Raw genomic sequence first — 13919 nt, 5'->3', positions numbered from 1 at the left:
TTTGTTTTCAGTTCCGACTTTTTAAGATCTCTGACTTTGGCAAACTTACTTTTGAAGCGGCGGGCGAGTCATACATTTTCTTATTACTAGTCCGCCGGGAGTTAAATGTTCCTTTTCACAATAAATGAGTGGTTCGGTGATAAATTCCCGAAATGATATTGTTTTAGAGTTCGCAAATGGTTTCATGACAAGTCCAGATTAGCGCTATATTTAACGAGGTCGCGATCGTTTATACAACTTGCTTTCATAGGCGGGCGGTTGGGGAAACATAACTCGAGTTTCCTTGGAAGACGCACTGTCTGCTGGGTCTAATCTCAACCCCTTTCCAGCTTAATCTTAAGCTAAATACTAACCTCGTACTCATAGACACATCGCTCTCGCTGCATATCACCCCCCCCCCCCCCCCAAATGTGCGTCGCCGACCGATCGTTAAATCACGAATATATTATTACGAAGGAAGTTTTTTTTTTCAAGCGAACCTCAAATCAAGAACCAATATAAAACAAATTGTTGTTGATGGAAAAACATTATCAAGGGCAGAAATTAAGGGATGATAACATTATCGTCAACAAATGCACACACAAAATCGTTACGTTTCGAAAATTGTTTGCATCATAGGCCTATATGTGGGCTAGTTCAAAAAAGCTTGCATGTGACCCAGAAGCTAGCGAGTCTGGCTAGCGAGTGAAAAATAGTTAAGGGAATTACATTGTGAGAAACGGCTCCCTCTGATTTTGATTTCGAGACCTCGGATTCAGAATTTGAGGTCTCGAAATCAAGCTTCTGAAAGCACACAACTTCGTTTAACTCGTCCTAACTTAAAATTAATCTCAAGGTCTGCATGCTACAGTGCAGGGTTGGTCTTCGTCCTAAGTCCTAAGATTAGTCTTAAGTTAGGAAGAGTTTTGTGAAATCGACGGCAGTGTCTTTAAGCATAGGTCTGAAAATAAAACTTCCAAAATCAATCAAACAAGGCAGGGAGAGGTGTTTTGTTTACCATGGTGGGCCTTACATGACAGTCAATATGTGTTTATCGTCATCTTGATACTATAGATACTTTCGTTGCGGGAATGAAACTAAGTTTTCAAGATTAAAATGCGTTTCTTTTGCCACCTCCGAAGTAAAGAGTAAATCGTAGTGTGTGTAATTGACGGGCTAACTGTTAACTTAATTAAATTGTGTGCGTAATTGCCAAGCACTTATAAAGTGAGCATATCAAGGCACAACTTGACAAGTTGATGTCTTGTGATTGCACGGCCATAGCTACAGCGTCAGGTAACGAAGGCTTACAAAATAGGAGTGGATTTTACACAAAATTAGCGTGAAAATGGTACGAATTCCTTGGTGACTGGCTAAGAATTTAATAAAGATACTAGCCCCATGGAAGACTCGATGCCTGGATTCTTTATTGGCAAATATGTCTTGCTTGATGTGGTAGGGTGTTTGCTAAGATTTTGACGACGAACATAAACCAGTTAATGTCAACCATCGCCTCTCAAGACATTGCAAGAAATTAATTTGGCAAAACACAAGTGCTTGTTTCCGATATTGTTGTATATCAAATATGCATAGTGTAAGCAATATCCATGTTGTACATGTAGTTGGGGGCAATTGTAGCCATTAAGCTTGTCGCCTCTGTAACTGTTCTGCCTGTAGTTCTGTATTGACCAACACTCATCAACCTATCGCTCTAGCTGGTCCTACTAGCTGGATATTAAATTCTCAAGTGCAGACTTTGTAAGAACTAATTTATCCGGTTGATCGGATGAAGGGGACAGGATATAAATTGCTTCAGGAAGCAAGCTACACATCGTATCAATCCACACATTTATCTTTTTCTCACTTGTACAAATCTTGAAGACAGTTTTAATTTGGTTCGCCAATACTTGACAATCCTTCCTTAGTCATTCTGATGCCTGGGTCGTTAAGGATCTCTTCTGCTTATCTTAAAGAACTCACTATGACTATTCTATTTCTATTTCTTTCTAGTAAATGTTCATAGTTTGGAGTTGATAAACGGGAAAAAGTTGGTTTAGTCTGTTATATTAGAATACCAAGCGTGTTATGGGGTTTACCAAACAAAACGACGTTGGTTTTTAAGATCAACAAATAACAAAAAGAACTACTTGCGATGAATAAACCAATTGGAACTTCAATTTGGGCAAAACGGTCGGATGCTTTCGAACAAAACTCGATACACATACTTTCATAACCAAATTCCCCAAATAATAAACTTTTAACAGATAGGTCCAAGTATGAAATCTTTGTATAGGACTTGAAATGTAATTAATATATCTTTACTTGTTTAGTGTTTTATAAAAGAGAGGGTTGCTATAAAGAATACATTAGTTAAACATTTTTGGAAACATCAAAACAGGTATTAATTTTTTTGCGATGTTAGATTATTTTTATTGTGTGTAACTTGTCACATCAAACTTTCCAACAGAATTTCTCCCCCAAAGAAAGAAGATTGGGATAAGTAACAATTATGGCTACCGAGTAAACTTTCAGACGGGCCTATCTCTAGACCCATTAACTGTGGCTCTGTATACTGGGCAACAGTTACTGGGTCATATAGACTATACGCATACTTCAAGTCCACCTTCTTCAAGTCGTCCTCGTTTATCTTCAAATAAATTTCCTACATTTAAGTAATGATCTAGAGTATAGGGGACAACTCTATTCTACCTGTTTACTGTTTGTTTGATTGGCTGTAGGGTCTGATTGGCTGTATTGATTGGCTGTAGCGTTTGATTGATTGGCTGTAGGGTTTGATTGGCTGTAGGGTTTGATTGGCTGTAGGGTTTAATTGGCTGTATTGATTGGCTGTAGTTGATTGGCTGTAGGGTTTGATTGGCTGTAGGGTTTAATCGGCTGTATGGATTGGCTGTAGTTGATTGGCTGTATTGATTGTATGTCTTGATTGGCTGTAGGATCGCAATAATGAGTGATGTATGTTTTCTCTGATTCAGGGTGGTTTCACGAGGAAGTACTCACTTGCCTCAAAGACTGGTACATTATTACCAGAGTTCCCGACTGCAGTATCTCTTGTCTTACCCTACAACATCCCAAAAGACAAGGTAAATTCTATTCCATTTCAAATACTCTAACCTCTTTAAATCAAAGACAATGTTGGTTACAATTTCAACCCAACAGCTGTCTATATTCCGTATATGCATGTTTTCACCTATTTTATGAGAATGTATGTTTTCATGCACTTGCCTAAGACTTATAATGTAAAATAAACCATGGTTGATATGAAAACACAGTGGAAAGGATGTGATCATGCAAGGAAAACAATGACGTCATGAAAAAGTATGACTGCTAAAAGTTCCCACACGCCCATTGTGTCTGAGCATTGCATGTAACCAACATGACATGACAGTTGCCTAAAACCATGTCATTATAATTGATTGTATTACACAGGTGGAGACGCTGCTCATGATGTACAAGACACACTGTCAGTGTATTCTGGATACAATCATCAACTCTAACTTTGACGAGGTACAGATCAATCAAATATGCCATTAATATTTAAACAAAATGTATAGTTCAGGTTCTTTTCCAAGTTATAACGTTAGTTTTGAAGTTGAGTTTGCGTTACTGTGACCTCTCAACATTGGTCATATTTTGTTGAGCTATCACTTTAAAGCACCTTTAAGCCCTCAATCCAAAGCTGTACATAAGCAAGTTCATTATTATAAATAATAGTAGATATGAAATAAAAAACTTTATAAACAAAGATATTTAAAATACTTAGGGCGTTTCTTTGTGTCTTACACCACCACAACAAACAATGTATGACAAAATAAATGAATACAAACGCTGACTGAAAGCACCCTCTGTGTTTATAACTTAAAATACACGAGTATATAGTACCTTTAAACCAAAACGGGCTGTCCATTATTTTGAAAATAAAAAAAATGGAAAGAAATTATTCTTATACCAAGTAATATTCTTGTTTTTTCCCCACTAGATCCAGAATTTTCTTTTGCATTTTTGGCAAGGAATGCCTGATCACTTGTTACCGCTGTTAGACAGTTCGGTAATCATTGATATGATATGTATCTGTGATTCCATCTTGTACAAGACCACGGTGGAGATCCTGATTCCAGCCTCTATGCAGGAGATGCCAGAAGGGTAAGATTGAGTTCATCGCTTTCGTCTATTATAAGATCATGCACGATGCGCACTGCTCAAAGAATTATACATTGTTTGAATCACTGGCAATCCTAGCTGTTCTATCACCTCCGTTCTGAAACAACTTCACTGGCTCCCTATCTAACGAACCATCTTCAAGCTGATGCTCATTGTCCACAAAGCAGTTACCGGCAAGGCTCCCCAATCGCAGAACTACTTCAAGTTTACACTTCGTCAAGGAATCTGTGGTCCAGGGGTCGATTTCACGAAGAATTAGGACTAGTCCTAACTTAAGACTCGACTAATCCTAGGGGATAATACAGACTTTAGGCCAGTCCTAAGTTATGATGAGTAACTCGTCGAGATAAGACTAGTCTTAACTCTTTGTGAAATCCACCCATGCTCCATGTTTCTCCTCATTTAACCCAAGTCTCGACAATCCTGGGGTGACATGACTTTCTCTTCAGCTGCGCCACGCATCTGGAACTCTCTACCACTTAATCTTAGACCTTGTATTCAAATCTCTTCTCAAAACTTATCTTATGTCACAGGTTTTTTCTTGTTTCTGTTTTCTTTCGTTTTGTTTTTAAAGTTACTGCGCCTTGAACGCCCAGCAGGGTAGTACGTGTGCACTACAAGTCTTTATCATTGTTATTATGACGATGGACACTTTTTATATGACTTTTAATGACCTCAGTATAGTTGCATGATTTGTGATTGTTTATTTCAACTGTACATTCGTTATTATGGATAAATCTAATAAGATTTACATTTGTTTCAGTCTTCTTGCAGATATACGAAAGTTTGCCAAGCATTGGGAGCAGTGGTTAAGTTCCTCATTAGAGCATCTACCAGAGTGTGTTAGTCAGTGTAAGCTGCCTGTTGCAAGACGTTTTGTTCAATCACTCAGAAGACAAACATCTTTCCTCCACTTGGCTCAGGTGAAAAAAAGAACGGAAAACTCGCACAAAATATAACAAACTTCAGTTGCTTTAAAAGTACAGGATTCAAACTGCCTCATAGGCCTACTGGGCAAGCTCAGTGGTATAGTGGTAAGACATCTGTTAAAAAATAACGAAGTCCAACCACGTATCTTGTGTTGTTTGTTTTGTTCAAAGTTTGCGTATACGGTGCTTAGTTCACATGAGTGTGTGAGTAAAACACAAATAAGATTTGTATTCCCTGATGCAAATAATCTTTCACAATATTAAAATAATCATTAATAAATGTATTGATTGATGATTGATATCTTCTTTGTAGACATCCCGCCCAGTGCTGTTTGATCAGCAGCTGATTGATCAGATGATTGCCGATCTAGATAAAGTGGATTTGAACAGCATTGGATCCCAGGCACTACTCACTGCTAATACCGATGAGTCTGATATGGAACTCAATGCTGAATGTAAGACACTCAATGTAAAGGAATATAATAGAGTCCCAGGTACTACTCACTGCTAATACCGATGAGTCTAATATAGAACTCAATGCTGAATGTAAGACACTCAATGTAAAGGAATAGAATAGAGTCCCAGGTACTACTCACTGCTAATACTGATGAGTCTGATATGGAACTCAATGCTGAATGTAAGACACTCAATGTAAAGGAATATAATAGAGTCTCAGGTACTACTCACTGCTAATACTGATGAGTCTAATATAGAACTCAATGCTGAATGTAAGACACTCAATGTAAAGGAATATAATAGAGTCTCAGGTACTACTCACTGCTAATACTGATGAGTCTAATATAGAACTCAATGCTGAATGTAAGACACTCAATGTAAAGGAATAGAATAGAGTCCCAGGTACTACTCACTGCTAATACTGATGAGTCTGATATGGAACTCAATGCTGAATGTAAGACACTCAATGTAAAGGAATATAATAGAGTCTCAGGTACTACTCACTTCTAATACTGATGAGTCTAATATAGAACTCAATGCTGAATGTAAGACACTCAATGTAAAGGAATAGAATAGAGTCCCAGGTACTACTCACTGCTAATACCGATGAGTCTAATATAGAACTCAATGCTGAATGTAAGACACTCAATGTAAAGGAATAAAATAGAGTCTCAGGCACTACTCACTGCTAATACCAATGAGTCTGATATGGAACTCAATGCTGAATGTAAGACACTCAATGTAAATGTTTGTCAATGTAAAGGAATAGAATAGAGTCCCAGATAAAGTTCATTATGAAACAGTTGGACCAATACGTATTCTTACTATCTCTAAAGTTTGTCATTTTCTGCAAACTAATGACATAGAAAAGTAAAGCTGATGAATTGTTAAACACTTGTTTATTTGTTTGAGCTGGGGATATTTATGTGAGTGCCTGAAAAAAAAAAAAACTTTTGCTGTTGGAAGATCACAAGATAACGAGGAATATGTCCACCTGCCTAAATATTGACATGATTGACTTTAATGTATCTTGCAGTTCTGAAGGAGTTCAAGGAGTTACTTAAGAAGCAAGCTACAGTAGAAGCCTTTACAGAATGGCTGGACCAAGTCGTAGAAAGTAAAGTTATTAAGGTCAGTTTGCTAACTTTGCTCACAGCTTACTTGCTCAATATTTGACTTAGCTATACACGTCCTGGAGAGAGAATGCTGGTTACATCATCCTTTCCAAATTAATATTGAAATGAAAAACACATTACAACCAGTTATCATTTTTTATAATACTAATTCATAAATACCCAAGACAGTTTCGCTAGTCCTATTGGTAGAGAGCACCTCACGTGGCGGTGTTTAAACGGTTGATAATGACCAGCTGGAGCTGTTTAAAACCAGCTGGCTTCCGCGTGTCAGGCGCGCGTGTACGCATATATTATCATGCGGAAAGCGTAGTTCTTATAGACCGTGGGCTGAGGGCAAATTTTTTTTTTTTTGTAGTCCACCTCACAAATCTACTTTTGCTTGTGCTTAAAAAATCGTTAAAATACCACTGATTATGAATATGAAATTCGCCAAGCCGAAAAACTGCACATGAAAAAGATATTAATTAATAAAGTTGGGAAACTAATAAATCCATGATTATTTTGATTATCCAATCACGGCGCCTTTTTCAAGAGCCATTGCGACGCGTTGACCAATGAGAAGGCGCGTTTCACGGTGAAGCACCACAACAACAATGGCGTCTTCATCAGACATGGCGGACACATCGGAAGGAGAGGAAAGTGGCGATGAAGGTTCTATTTATTGTTGTATGCATACCTGTGATAAAAAATCTAAGCTAGTGAAGTTGACAGACAAAAGCTATTAGCTATTAGTAACAGCGCGTAATCTATTGCTAAGCACCCGTGCGCATACACAACCCAAGCGCATCAAACAGATTCATGAAACTCAAAACTGTTCAGGAAAAATTCAAGCATCCATCAACCCATCTTAGGTGTATATTGAAAATGAGAGGACATCATGTTCTAAACGTTACTCCATCCGGATTCCCTCCATCCATTCAAGAACATGTTTAGCTCAGGTTTAGCTTCTATTTGCAACACCTTGATTTGTTTCTCATTGAAGCAACATGAAAGTGATCTTAATTTCTTGATTAAAGGCACTGGACACTACATGTATATTGATAATTACTCAAAATAAATGTTAGCATAAAAACTTACTTGTTAACAAGCAATGTTGATAGTATAAAACATTGTGAGTAACGGCTCCCTCTGAAGTAACGTAGTTTTTAAGAAAGAAGTAATTTCTCACTAAAACATTTGAATTGAATTCGAGAACTCAGCTGAGGTTTAAAATTCAAGCATCTGTAGGCACACAACTTGTGCAACAAGGGTGATTTTTCTTTAATTTTTCTTTCGCAACTTCGACGACCAATTGGGTCCAAATTTTAACAGATTAGTTATTTTATGCATATGTTGAGGTACACAAATGGTGGAGACTTGTCTTTGACAATTACCAATAGTGTCCAGTTCCTTTAAGGAAAGGGAAGGTGGGTACAGTGTAACATTTTTCTAAACCATTGACCATGAGGATGGTCTGATTTGTCTTGTACTTATTGGTTAATGACTAGCTGTCGCTGTTTCAGCCTGGTAAACAGAATGGGAGATCCATGAAGAAACGAGCCCAAGACTTCCTGCTCAAATGGTCCTTCTTTGGAGCTCGTGTCATGCACAACTTGACTCTCAACAATGCCCAGAGTTTTGGTATGTATATACAACACTAAGTAGAAGAGCATGGATGGATATGACCACTTAATGTGTAGACCCTAGAATGGCTCTTTTGTTCATTTACTTAATTTGTTATGTTGGAAAAAGAAAAAGGGGACGGAGTACGCCATTGTGAGTGCACAATTAGCCATATTGACATGGTGCCTCAAAGACCTTTGATCCATTCGGTTGTTTGGGAGATCTTTCATTAAAGTTAAGAAAAACACTGATTTGCACAGCCGTGATCTTCTGAATGGAGTTTAATTCATACCGGACCTGCCAATAAAACTCAAAAACTGTCATACGTGAACAGTTATAAAACTGATTTCTTGTTTCGATTTTCAGAAAGAAATGAGCACCATTTAATGAGAGTTTTACATTTAATTGACAAGTTATGATTAGACTTGATTCAAGTCCCATTCTAAACTTACTATGAAACAACCCGTAGCATACAGTACAGTGCGCGCTCGCCGTCAAAATGTGATCCCGATCAAATTAATGGTCAATGTGCCTTATTCCACTGCACCTGAACTATGGAACAACCTTCCTCACCACATCAAAAACTGCCCCACCCTGGAACAATTTAAGTTGAAACTCAAAACCATCCTGTTTACTCACCAAAACACACAGACACTGTATTGTATTATGCCCTCCATAAGAATGTTTTATTATTATTATTTTACAGCTTCATTTCATCTGATTCGGATGCTGTTGGATGAGTACATTCTTTTAGCAGTGGAGCAACAATTTAATACTGAGAAGGATAATGAGCTACAGAACCGATTAGAGAAACACATGAAGGTTGCTGGTAAGCAAAAAAACATAAACCAAGCCATTTTAAAGCCTATTGGTTATTACTGAAAATAATTATCTTCATTAAACCTTTCTTGATTACGAGTAATGGGGAGAGGTTGATAGTATAAAACATTGTGAGAAACAGCTCCCTCTGAAGTGATGTAGTTTTCGAGAAAGAAGTAATTTTCCACGAATTTGATTTTGAGACCTCAAGTTTAGAATTTGAGGTCTCGAAATCAAGCATCAGAAAGCACACAACTTCGTGTGACAAGGGTGTTTTGTCTTTCATTATTATCTCGCAACTGCGACAACCGATTGAGCTCAAATTTTCACAGGTTTGTTATTTCATGTTGAGACACACCAACTGTGAAGACTGGTCTTTGACAATTACCAATAGTGTCCACTGCCTTTAAATTAATGCTGGACATAAACTGTCAATCTATCAAGTTATTTGGCATCTTAATGTACGAATACACTAGCACTGCATGCAATGGCATACAACAATACCCAGTCCCTAATGCAATGGCAAACTATCATGCAAGTCCAGAATTTATAAATTTATTAAGTTAAAACAATAATTTCATCTTTAATGGCTTTAAAGCCAATGGACACTTTCGGTAAACAGTACTGTCCAAGGCCCACACTTGGTGTATCACAACTTAAATATAAAATAACAAACCTGTGAAAATATAGGCTCAATCGATGATCGGAGTCGGGAGAAATCAATGGGAAAACACACCCTTGTATCCGCACGTTTCGCCGTGTCATGACATGTGTTTAAAATAAATCCGTAACTCTCGATATTGAGAATTGATATTGTTTTCATGTTTTCTCAAAAAGTAAAGCATTTTATGGAACAATATTTCAAGAGAAGTCTTTCACCATTACCAGGAACCATATACATCAGTAAACCCTGTAAATTATTTGTACATCTGTGAATTTGTTTTCTCTTTTTTCTGTACCGAAAGTGTACAATGGCTTTAAGGATGTTCTAAGTTGTTTATTGTATGGAAAGGTTTGCGGTAACACCATGTAATGACTATCTCTAAATGAGTTGGGGTGGTTCTGAAATAAACCGTTGGTTTTTACTCGACTTTTCGATCAGTATGCTCTGATCGTCTTCTGGAGAAGGCTAGTTGTGTATTGTACTTTACTTGCGAATTATCAGTAGTCTCGATCAGTTTATATGAATTTATTATAATTCTTTTTAATTAAACTGTGTCTTAATTACAGATCCGAACAATCCTCAGAGACCCTTATCCAACCAGCCAGGTACATGCTTCTTGGCCAACAGGAACATGTCTCGTACAACCCAAGGCTATCCTGATCAATCAGTCAAACGAGAAGACTACACGGAGCGCTTTGTACCAGGAACCTATCCAGGACATACTGTCATTACATCAGCAGAGAAGGATTCCTACAGTATACCAGGACATTATGGTACCCAGCCCTCAATGCCAAGCCCCGGTAGTGCGGCAAGAAGTAATGCCATGCTCACTCCTCCTATATCACCAATTGTTGTCAATCCAATGCGCAACTCAGTCATCAATCAGGGTCATGTGACATCCCGCAATCCACCCGCTCCAGCTGCTTTAGTTCCTCCAGCAATGCATCATGGGGCTTATCCATATCTGAGCCATGTTGGACAGAATCAAGATCCTTACTCATCGAGTCGATCCCAGAGCTACCTTGGACCCTATCAGGGTAGTGGTTGTTACCCACCAGCCATGTTTCATTCTAATTATGCCCCTACAGCCTACCATACTAAAAACGATGTGGAGCCTACACCTCCCTATCCTTACATGGAACCCCAGTATCGTGATGAAAGTTATTACACTAGCTGTGCTATGGGATCAAGTCATCATGTTGAAGGAGGTGTTATACAGTCAACCGGTTCTGTGCATGGTAGCAGTGCTTTCAATGTAGTTGGTAGTATACCATCTACATATTCCTTCACCAATGGATATCAAAATGGAGGTGAGTTCAATCTGTTGGCACGACAACCAAATACTGTCTAATAAAGCTCAGCCCTAATCCGTTGGACTGATAGCAGCCAGGACTACAACCAAAAATACGAACCATATTCAGATATGATGCCATTAAAACTTAGCTGTGTCTGGCATGATTTACATGCAAGTCATGTTTTGAATTTGAATGTTTCCCGTTTTCCGGCAGTTGCTGTTAAAGTTTAGAAAATCGGTCTGTCAATGTTAGTATCCCCCCCCCCCAAAAAAGAAAAAGGATGCACAATAAAACATATCATTATGATTATTGCAAGAGTTAGAAATGTCTACTTTGGCTTTATTCAAACAATATTTTGACTAGCCTGCCATTGTTTTAACCAAAAAATGTTTTAACAGTTGTATTTATGAGGGGTTCGTGGAATTTCTGTTTATGCTTCCAGTTGTTTTAAACATTTTGTCATGTTCATTGCCTGCTTGGTTTACTTCTTTCAAGGGAAAGTGCCACGAGCGTCTCTTTATGCAGATGTTGGCGTTATGTAAAAGCTTTTCAATGTAATTTTCTTTATCAATATACCTGTCTTGATCCCTACAGGATATTACTCACAAGGTGCATACACACACAGCAATCCCAATCACAACAAAGACGTGGAACATGTGTCAGTCATTAGTAGTGTACATGGTCCTCGATCTCAATCAGACATCAATCCTACACAGTTCAATGAGATTAATGATCCACTCAATATCTTGGACCGTCCACCAGGACTTGGTCCACCAGGACTTGGTCCACCAGGACTTGGACAACCAGGCAAGGATGCACATCTGTTTGGGGGTACTAGTCAGGCTACATGCCATATTCCAACAGGTAACAACATTTCCTGAATGTTTTCAAAAAAATAATAGTCCGTTATCTTAAATAGGATGTTTGGCATGTTCATATCAAGCTTATTAATTTGAAGATGATCCAAAAAACAACCAATGACTTGTGGGTTCTTCAAAAGCAATTTCACAAACCTTGACAGAATTTCAGGCAGACATGTATCCGAGTATCATGGCTGTCGTGACAGTTAAACCACAAATATAATGCCTTGGATTGGGCGAGTCCGTCTTTTAAAGTGTTTTAAATGCATTGGTTAGAATTAAAGATTTCAAATACAAAATATACTGATCCACACAAATATGCCTCGAAAATGCGTGGTTTTCCTTTTATTTTGCAAAACACGGTCGGCCATTTTGTGGAGTCAAAAAATTGACTCCACAAGATGGTGTACCACATTAGTTCACGACGTATAAGGCAAACCATACAATATCTAGGCATTTTGTGTGGATCATTCACTCTACTTTTAAATAAAACATCTTTCCATCATATGTATTTATAACAACTGCTTTTTAGAGACCAACTCGCCCGATCTAAGGCAACGTGTCCATCAAAGTTAACATTTCTGGTGGGCTAAAATATAGACACAGACAATTTTAAGTAAATGGATCAAGAATTTTGAATCTCTAGGATCGCGTTCCCACTGGATCCACAATTGCGAGATTGGGATCTCGCAACAAGATGAGTTGCAGGCGTGAAATCGCAGTCGCATTCCCACTTGAGTATGATCGCGCATTGATCCCCCTTTAGGGGAACGGAAGTGGGTTTAAAAGAATACTGTTTTGCAAGCAAATTGGGGGGTCTGATTGCCCTTTGCGTTCCCACTAGACTTTTGATTGCCCATTCATCCACAAGGGTGATCAGATCCCGCTTTAATCCTACTCCCAAGGAGGATCAAAATTGCACGGTCAGATCCTGATCGCCCTTGCGTTCCCACTGGAGCCTGTTTCTCGTTGATCGCCCTTTGATCGCCCTTTCGGGGTCTTGATCGCCCTTTTCTCGAATTGAGATATCAATGCTGGGTCAAGTGGGAACGGGGTCTAGGTCGACTGGTAAACTGTATCAATGAAAACAATTCCACATGTAGCGCCCTCTACAGATGAGTAAAAAACAATCACAGAGAGTTTGTTGAGGGTAACAAAAAACCGGTTTCATTCAAACTCTGTAAAATTTATAGGAAATTTATCAGAAAACGTACTCATACAGTGATTACTTGCATCTTGTCTTTTATGTACAGTAGTTTCTCATTCTTCACAGTCGCCATCATGTAACGGACCACAACGACAAAATGAAGGATTGCTTGGTCAGACAGACTACCTTCCAGTCAGTGGAGTCAGCATGTACCATGATTCCACAGGGGAGATGAGACATTTAGGGTCCAATCAACATAATACAACACATCACCCTCAGTCTACTGGCACCCCTATTGTGAGTAATGAACAGGGATCGTCTCTTCCACCAATCAACACTGTATTTAATATAGATGGCTAGTAAACCTGCAAATATATGAATTATGAATGAAAGTTCTTGGTCAAGTGCTCTTTGAATCTATCCTGGATTTTTTTGATGCCATATAAAAGGCTAGGACATGTAAATGCCTTTCTGTATATATTACGTAAATCTCATTAGAATGATACTTTCATATGACCTTTTATAAGTAAAAGGATTCAAACATTTGTGGTAAACATAAAGGTCCCATATCCAACATGTGACTGTTTCACATAGAGACAAAACAAACCCAAATCATATGTGTAAGTTCAAAACTAGAAGCTGTTGATTGGATGTTATTTTGTATTCGCAAACAACCAGTGTTGTACAAGTAAACATATTTTGAAATGCAGTAACTATATAATATAATGCGCAAATCAATTTCAATATTAAAACTTCAGTCGCTTGGACTCACGATCAACACACCTGAAAATTTTGATCCAAAAGAAGTACACATCATACATTTATACAGTATTTCATCTGCATTAGTTACGCG

The 13919-nt window shown here is 38.2% G+C and overlaps 1 protein-coding gene across 5 annotated transcripts in view; it reads left to right on the top strand.

Moving 5' to 3' along the window:
• LOC139942575 (DNA-binding protein RFX6-like) overlaps positions 1-13869 on the top strand; it is a 39716-nt gene extending 25847 nt beyond the window's left edge. Inside the window, exons 7-17 of one of the 5 annotated variants that reach the window (XM_071939430.1) lie at positions 2973-3080; positions 3427-3504; positions 3977-4140; positions 4922-5081; positions 5401-5542; positions 6580-6674; positions 8194-8299; positions 8988-9110; positions 10331-11074; positions 11654-11923; positions 13173-13869. In XM_071939430.1, the coding sequence (XP_071795531.1) occupies positions 2973-3080; positions 3427-3504; positions 3977-4140; positions 4922-5081; positions 5401-5542; positions 6580-6674; positions 8194-8299; positions 8988-9110; positions 10331-11074; positions 11654-11923; positions 13173-13426 (2244 nt within the window). In that variant the 3' untranslated portion in view covers positions 13427-13869. Of the gene's footprint in view, positions 1-2972; positions 3081-3426; positions 3505-3976; positions 4141-4921; positions 5082-5400; positions 5543-6579; positions 6675-8166; positions 8300-8987; positions 9111-10330; positions 11075-11653; positions 11924-13172 lie in introns of all 5 variants that reach the window. The other 4 variants (XM_071939431.1, XM_071939429.1, XM_071939428.1 and 1 more) reach the window with 4 other exon arrangements.
• Positions 13870-13919: the final 50 nt, after the last annotated feature.

This window comes from Asterias amurensis, chromosome 10 (genome assembly GCF_032118995.1).
Source record: "Asterias amurensis chromosome 10, ASM3211899v1".
NCBI lineage: Eukaryota > Metazoa > Echinodermata > Asteroidea > Forcipulatida > Asteriidae > Asterias > Asterias amurensis.
The sequence above is the reverse complement of the archived record's forward strand: the minus strand, read 5'-3'. Positions and strand labels throughout refer to the sequence as shown.